This window comes from Chionomys nivalis, chromosome 11 (assembly GCF_950005125.1).
Source record: "Chionomys nivalis chromosome 11, mChiNiv1.1, whole genome shotgun sequence".
NCBI lineage: Eukaryota > Metazoa > Chordata > Mammalia > Rodentia > Cricetidae > Chionomys > Chionomys nivalis.
Genome location: NC_080096.1, coordinates 22,202,712 through 22,210,182, shown reverse-complemented (window position 1 = coordinate 22,210,182; position 7,471 = coordinate 22,202,712). Strand labels below are relative to the sequence as shown.

Sequence of the window (7,471 nt, the reverse complement as noted above, 5' to 3'; positions counted from 1 at the left end):
CCATCAGAAGGCCCACCCTGCTGCAGGCTGGCGTCCACCAGCGGAGTAAGGTAGCGTGCAGGAAGCTGCCAACCATCGCCTTTGCTCCTGAGCCATGTGTCCACTGGAAGTCATCTTTGTCTTTTTTTTTTTTTAATGTGGTTCTGGGGATGGAATGCCTCACAAATTAGACAAGTACCCTACCACCCAGCTATACCTCTAGCCCCCAAACCCATCTTTACAATGGTGTCAACCACGATCTACCTTACACCGGGAGGGGGTGCTGAGAGCGTGAGTCCTGGAACATCCAGCCCTCAGGCCTCATCCCAAGGCCAATGGGAGCACAGAGTGGTTAGGACTGCCCACTCTGCTGGCCAGCTATGGCCCCTGGACTGATGCGTCTGTAGAGCAGGAAACGGTCCAGCACCTAGACCTGATCTGGACAGAATGCCGTGCCTTACAGGGAGCCAAGGTGTCTCGGCACTCCTGGGCTGGGCCCCAAGGCTCTGCCCCACTTCCTGACCGCTGAAGTCAAGGAAACCCGTGAGCATCTGCTGGTGTGCTCACCCTCAACGGCCTCAGCCAGATGTCCCCGGCTCCTTGTTGCAGAGTGGAACTCCAGAATGTGCTCTTACTCTGCTCTGGCAACAGGTGTTGGGGCTTTTTTGGCAACCATATAATCAGCTCGGTCATAGCCGGAGCATGGCTGGCCAAATCTGTGACTTCCCATTTGTTTTCTGGGAGTTCATAGAAAGTAAACGAAGCCCTGATTTCCAAGAAGGTTAGGAACAGTAAATCTGTCAGTCCCGCTGTCTGCCCACCTGCCTCCTTACCTTCCAGTCCAGAGGTCATCGGGCAGAGAGCAGAAAGTGTGTCAGAGATCTAAGTCCTGGGCATCGAAGGCTGGGCACTGCCTGAGGCAGCTCCGCCTGCAGTCAGGTCATCTGGGGTGGGGGCGGGGTCACGCAGATAAGAGCATTCCAGAGCCTTCTCTTCTTGCCACCCCCCCTCCCCCCCCCCCCCCCGCCGGCTGCCCCTCCTTCCACTACTAACCTGAGCAGCACAGACTTTGTGTAATGACAAGGAAAGGGACCAGTCAGTGCCAGGCTTTTAATTACAATTGCTTCGGGCTGCTGGCCTCCATGCTGAACAGCCACACTCCACAATGCCAACGAGATCCAGCCTGTGGTGCGTGCAGTCCACACCTGGAGAGGGCGGGCTGTGCTTCAGAGCCCACTGAGAAGGGCTGGACTCCAGTTAGTTTACAGGGACATCAGAGCAGCTGGCCATGTGTGACCCGGGTTTCGGTGGCCTCCAGGCCAGGTGACTATGCCTGTGGGGACCTTTGGAACAGAGTCCAGCCAGGGAAGGCCTGTAATTGAGTAGGTCTTTGGGAGGAAAGCCAAGCTCTGAAAGGGTGGGGTGACACTGTAGGGTACAGCCACACAAGGCAGGTACGACAGTAACCGTGTCCACAGCGCGAAATGATTTACAACGCTCTCTGCTTTCTTGAGTGTGCCTAAGTCCCCTATCAGCCCTGCTCAGAGGACACAACCTCAGAGAGGGAATGACTCTGGCTGAGTCACCCAGGCAGAAAGCCAGGACTGGAGTCTCAGCCTCTCACCAAGCAGCAACAGTCTTTTCGTGAGCACTGGGGTGGATCCCAGGCAAAGGATCAAGCTGTGCCTCCCGGGGGCCCTGGGCCAGGCCCCACTTAGGACAGCACTGTGGTGACGCTGGTCAGCACGACATGCTCAGAGACTTTGGAGACAGAACACCGGCTCTGCAAGGACACAGACTTGTGTCTGGCAGAGGAGCGGGGACCCAGCCCAGGCAGGCAGCAGGAGAAGGCGGCCTTAAACTGCTCCCGAAATTTGCCTTGGTTGGGAGAAAAAAGACACAGCCATAAGGGGGCAAATGCAGCAGGAAGGGGTTCTGAGCTGGGTCAAAGCTGTGGGGCAGAAAGGGAGGGGCATCTGGGAGGGAGAGCCCAAGGCCACCTCAGCCCTGCCAGCCAGAGAGGATGAGAGGCCCCAGTGGGTTCCTGGAGCAAAATGCAATTGTCTTGATTCCTTGACTGCACTCTGGCTGGGAGCCTGACTCAAGACGTGGTGTCTGGCTCAGGGGCCTCAGGTCACCTCTGCCCTCCATGCCGTGTGTGTGTGTGTGTGTGTGTGTGTGTGTGTGCGCACGCGCGTGCGTGTGTGCGTGTGTGCGTGTGTGTGTGGGGGGGGTGTGTGTAGCTCAGGGTTCATGCTGTGGCTAACCTCCCCAGCTCTGTAATGCAGACCTTGCTGATGGCAGTCACACTGCACCAGGGGCTAGGCTAATACCTCAGACCTCATCCCCCAAAGCATCCCCCACACCCCCAAGGCTGTGTCTCACATCACAGAAGTGCAGAAGGATATGGTTTACCCAAGTCCACTCAGCTGGAAATTGGACATGGGGATCTAACCCCAAGCCATCTCTTAAAGGGGAAGGCGGAGTGGGAGAAGAGGGGCTGCACGGCACTGCCTTCAGCTCGTGCGTGTATGTATATGTGTTGGGGGGCAGAAATGGAACCAGTTCACGGCAGAGCACACAGCAGATAGTCAGCAAACACAGGCTAGGCATGCTGTGTGCACCCGGGTGGCTGCCTGGTTCTTCCTCTGTAGGGTTCCACTCTTCTGCCCTGTCCTTTGGACTGGGAAACAGCTAGGAAGCCTTGGTTGAGTAACACTAGGGACCTCTGCCCCTTCTCAAACATCTTAATTGTTTTTGAAAGAGCCTGGGAGGCAGAGGACGTGAGTGGGAGCATAGGACAGTGTGGTGGGGACGGGCCAGGGGGCCCAGACTCCCAGGAGAGAGATTTGCCTTGAGGCTCATGACTCCAGGGATAGCCAAGATGGCCACCCTACCCCGTGTCTCTGCAGCTGACTGTCCCTCGTCCCTCAGCTAGATTATACAATCACCCTCAGTCAGAGCCTCCAGGGTCCTCTTCTCGGGCCTGGCTCCCTCTAGAAACAGAGATTGCTCTGTCTGCACCAGCCAGAAAGGAACTAATAGGAAGTCTTACTGCACATGCTGCCCGGATGGGGGATGGAGGCCCAGGTCCTACCCTTCTTCTTAGGTCTGCAGGTTGGTCAGACTCCATTCTGGGTGCTATTAGATTAGGGCCCTTAGCAAGGGCAGTGTACTCGAGTTTCCCCTATGAATGGAGGATGCCCAGAGAGAGAAAGCGAGCAGGTACATCCTCTCTTACCAGCCTGAGATGGACCAAGGGACCATGGCCACCCTGAGCCACTGCATGCATGGTCCACTTACCACTGAGGAAGTTATAAATGATGGGGTTGGCGGCACTGTTGGCATACACCAGCCAGTGGGAGAAGGTAAAGCAGGCATAGACAGCTTCCCGGTCGCTGGCTTGGCGGAACATCCCGAACACTCTAATGCCAGTGGGAAAGATGGAGAGAAGTACAACGGGTGGGCAGGGGGAGCGTGCCCACAGAACTCTAGCTAGAAAGTATAAGGGTCCCCAGTGCTCACTACCACCCTTTGCAGCACTTGGCTTGAGATCTAACTTTGGGTATCCAAGCATGGATTCTGGCCAGAATGGGACAGGGATGAATATGATTTGCTCAATCTCCATCTTTCTGATCACTTGGAGCCACCCCATTTACCTTCTCATCCATCCCAACAGAAATAAGACATCATGGACAGCACCCATAGTTTCCAGTTAAATAAACAGAGAAGTACATGCCCCGGATCCCACAAGTGAGGACATGGCCAAAACCAGGCTGGTTGCTGTCCACTGCTCCATGACCTTCCGCTGATGACTCCTGACCCCTTATTGTCTGTGTCTTTGTATCCCTCTGCCTAACTGGTATTCTCCCATCCCATGATGCTCGCTCCTTCATGTCTGCCAAGTCTCTTCTCAGGGCCCTAACCTAGGCTGGCTTTGAACTCATGATCCTCTTACGTTGGTCTGTTGAGTGCTGAGAGCACAGACACCTCCCAGCTTCTCAGAGAAGCCTTAAATAGCAACAACAATGTATCTGAGACAACCCCTCCCCCATCACACTCTGCCCTCTTCCGAGATTTCATCTTCCTTCATAGTCCTCACTGCCTGATACACCCTGATTTTTCCTTCTCTCTCACTGGAGTGCAGCCTCTATGAAGACAGAGATTTTTGTCTGTCATTTGTAGCCAGTCACCCTAGAACTTGAGACCCAAGGGTGTGGAGGAATGGGTCTTCCCAATTGCCCTTGGAGGGTGGCCTGATATCCCCATGTGGCCCTAAAGGAGATGAATATGGCTCAGGGTGGAGAGGAGTGGAGTGAACGGGAGTCTTCTTCAGACCCCGAAGCCCCTCCCCTCCCCACATGGCTCCCCCATGTCCTCACCTCTTCAGGACATTGAGGACACTGATGGGCAGATAGCAGAGTGCAAAGACCAGCAGAACCACCATTAGCATCTTAGCTGTCTTCCTCCGAGCTCGCATCTGCTTCACCTCAGCCAGGAAGGCTCGGGCCCGGGGTTGGGGCTCTGTGCACAGTCCCTGGTGCTGAGCTTCCAGTTGCTCTGAGGGCCGCTTCCAGTTCCGCACCAAGGCTGATGTGGTTCCAGGGATCTACACACACGCGCACCCACACACACACACACACACACACACACACACGACAGCAGTGGATGTTACTCCTTCAGAGACAGTCATTCCCTTTGTCTGGGAACACTCTGAGTCTGGTGGGCAAGGTAGGGACGTGCAAAGAAATTGCCACACTGTGGGGGTGTGAACCCCTTCCTAACTGCTCTCCCATCAACGATTAAAAACGGAAGGAAAGTACAAGGGTTAGGGAGAAAAAGATCTGGGGATAGTCTTCAGTGGTTGAACGCTTGTCTAGCATATGCAAGGGCCCGGATCTCCAGTCCCAAAAATTAATTAATTAGTTAATTAATTAAAAGAGGCTGCAAGTCACTTTGGGGCCTTCGTCTCCCCATGTCCCTGGGTCTGGCCTTTCTGTAGTCACAGCATGGATAGCATATTCTGATGTCAGGGACCATCTACCCCCTTAGAGTAACAGCTGCACCCTTTGCAGCCCACACAGTGACACCTTACCTGGCGGCCCCAGAGCTTGCGGAAGATCTGGAAGTAGGCCATCGCCATGAGGCCCAGCGGGGCCAGGTAGGTGACAATGAAGAAGCAGCTGTGGTAGATCTTGGGGTAAAGTTCATCTGTAGGGGTCATGATGCAAGGGTCAGGTCTGTCCTGGGAGTCCCAGTCTGCCTCACAATGCTACCTTCCCAACAAGCAAGGACCCGGGGACAACTGAATTTCGCATAGGCACTTGGCAGGGAATTGCCCATCTAGTGGTATCATTGTGGAGGGACCCCTAGCAGATGCCCACACTAGAGGTGATACCCACCCCGGGGATACCCACCCTGAAAGTCCCCTGTCCTAGGGGTATGCACCCCAGAGGTGCCCACCATTACCTGCCCAGTGTTCATCACAGACAGAGAAGAGCCGGGTGCGGTTGGCTAGCTCGGGCAGCACACTGCTGCACTCCATGACAGCAGCCTGGGGCACCATGACAGCCAGCGACACAGCCCAGATGCCCAGAATGGAGCCACGGGCCCGGCGAGCTGTACTCTTGAACATCAACGGGTGGCAGATGGCATACCAGCGGTCCAGGGCGATGAAGCTGAGAGTCAGCACTGCCACCGACACGGACACGGCCTGCCCCATGAGGACACAACATCAGAGGTGGGGCTGGGAACAGTTCCGCAGCCCAGAGCTACCAGGGCAGCAAATTCTGACTCTGCCGCTTTCGAGACTGTCACTTGCCCTCTCTGAGCCTTAGCTGTAGAATGGGAAGATAGCATCTATCTGGCAGGATTCTGGTACGAATAAATGAAATCATTTATGGAGAATGTCCAGTTGGAGACCTGACACGCACTAGGCACTATTCTACTGTAAACCATGTCACTCTGTGTGGTGGACACTTTTCTCCCTGCCTTACAGTGAGATAGGTGCATGTTACAGATGAGGAAATGAGACACGTGAGTCCCTCACACTTAAGCCAACAGACTGTGTCAGTTGAGCAGAAAGCCTCAAATTAGTGAGAAGTCCAGGCAGCATTTCTGTCACCCTGGAGGTCATCCCTTCCCTCTGTTGCTGGGAGAGGCAAAGATGAGTCTGCTATGCAAGTAGCATAGGCAGGCGTTGCGTCCAGAGTGTCCCGGTTTCCCAGGGTGCAGGAAGAAGTCTGAGGGCTACTGAGAGGCCATGGTGGCCTCGGGCCAGTCCTCCTTCTGGCTACTGATCACCCTCTGATATCCTGGTGTCAAGGATTGGGGAAGCAGGCTAGAAAGGAGAGAAGAGACAATTCTCTCTGACTCTCTCTCAGTTGGTCTCCACTGGGGTCAGGGAGCAGACCCAGTGAGCATTTGGGACTGTCACTGTGGGCTCCTGTCTCCTCTCAATATGTGCCCGTGTACCTGGAGGTAACTGTGTGTGTACATACGGCCAAGTTTGTAGTTGTCACCAGGAGGGGATGTCTGTGTGAGTCTGTGAGGCTGTGTCTGTGTTCCTGAGTGTCCAGTCTGGTGGTCTAGGTGACCCTGCAAAAGTCCTGAGCAGCTGTGACTTGCCTGAAAGATGAACCTTAGGGTCACTGGGACCCACTACGGCCATAGGTGTTAGGCAGGCGTGATAGAGGCTACTAGGGGGTGTGGGCGAACTAACCTGTAGGTAGGGAATGACCTTGCACAAGGCATGGCCAAAGAGCCACGATTCTGTGATGTCCACTAACAGGCTGGCAGGCAGGCAGATGGCAGTCACCAGCACATCTGCCAGCGACAGGTTGACAATGAAGTAGTTGGTGACTGTCCTCATGTGGTGGTTCCGCCACACAGCCAGGCAGACTGCAGAGAGCATGGGGTGAGTTAAATCAGCCATGACCATCCAGGCTCTGCTGGGATACTAAGCCCCCATCCCCCCCTCACCAGCAGGAAGGGGTATGAAGGCAAGGTCAGGTAGGACTCCCTCTAGGCCTCAGAAGGCAGACACCTACCCAGTGTGTTGCCCACCAAGGCTATGAGGAACACAGCCACGTAGGCCGCGATGAGAACCCACTCATACTGCTTCGGGTAGAGATAATCGCGCCACAGGTAGTGGAGGAACTCATCCTCGTAGTCTGGAGGGAGGTGGAAGGGTTCCCTGCTGCCAGTGGGGACTCCGGGCAGGACCCCGGGAGTGGCCGAGGGGTCCATGAGCTCTGGAGCCACTTCAGCTGAGGAAGGTGCTGGCCTCTGTGGAAGAAGAGGAACTCCCACAAGCCCTCAGCCCACTCCCTTCAGGGGTCCTGATTATGCACCCAAGTCTTTGGGGTTCCAGCCCAAACTTCATAAAGGAGAGAAGGCTGGGGGAGAACGAGAAAGGGAAAACAGAAAAAAAGAAGGGAGTGGGGAGGGAAAGAGGGGACATTAGGGACTTTGCTTACTTTCCCTCTCTAAT

The 7,471-nt window shown here is 55.1% G+C and overlaps 1 protein-coding gene across 1 annotated transcript; it reads right to left on the bottom strand.

The window, feature by feature from the left end:
* Nucleotides 1-1,693: 1,693 nt before the first annotated feature.
* Hcrtr1 (hypocretin receptor 1) lies at nt 1,694-7,227 on the bottom strand. The gene is made up of 7 exons (XM_057785071.1): nt 7,029-7,227; nt 6,701-6,879; nt 5,449-5,692; nt 5,075-5,190; nt 4,362-4,588; nt 3,283-3,404; nt 1,694-1,857 (listed from the first exon to the last, which is right to left on the bottom strand). The coding sequence occupies exons 1-7, from the start codon at nt 7,225-7,227 to the stop codon at nt 1,694-1,696; spliced, it is 1,251 nt and encodes a 416-aa protein (XP_057641054.1).
* Nucleotides 7,228-7,471: the final 244 nt, after the last annotated feature.

Coding starts and splice junctions, on each gene's coding strand:
- Hcrtr1 (XM_057785071.1), bottom strand. CDS start 7,227: ATGGACCCCTCGGCCACTCCCGGGGTCCTGCCCGGAGTCCCCACTGGC. Junction 6,880..7,028: donor CTTGGTGGGCAACACACTGG/GTAGGTGTCTGC, acceptor TGCTCTCTGCAG/TCTGCCTGGCTGTGTGGCGG. Junction 5,191..5,448: donor CTGTGATGAACACTGGGCAG/GTAATGGTGGGC, acceptor TGACCCCTACAG/ATGAACTTTACCCCAAGATC.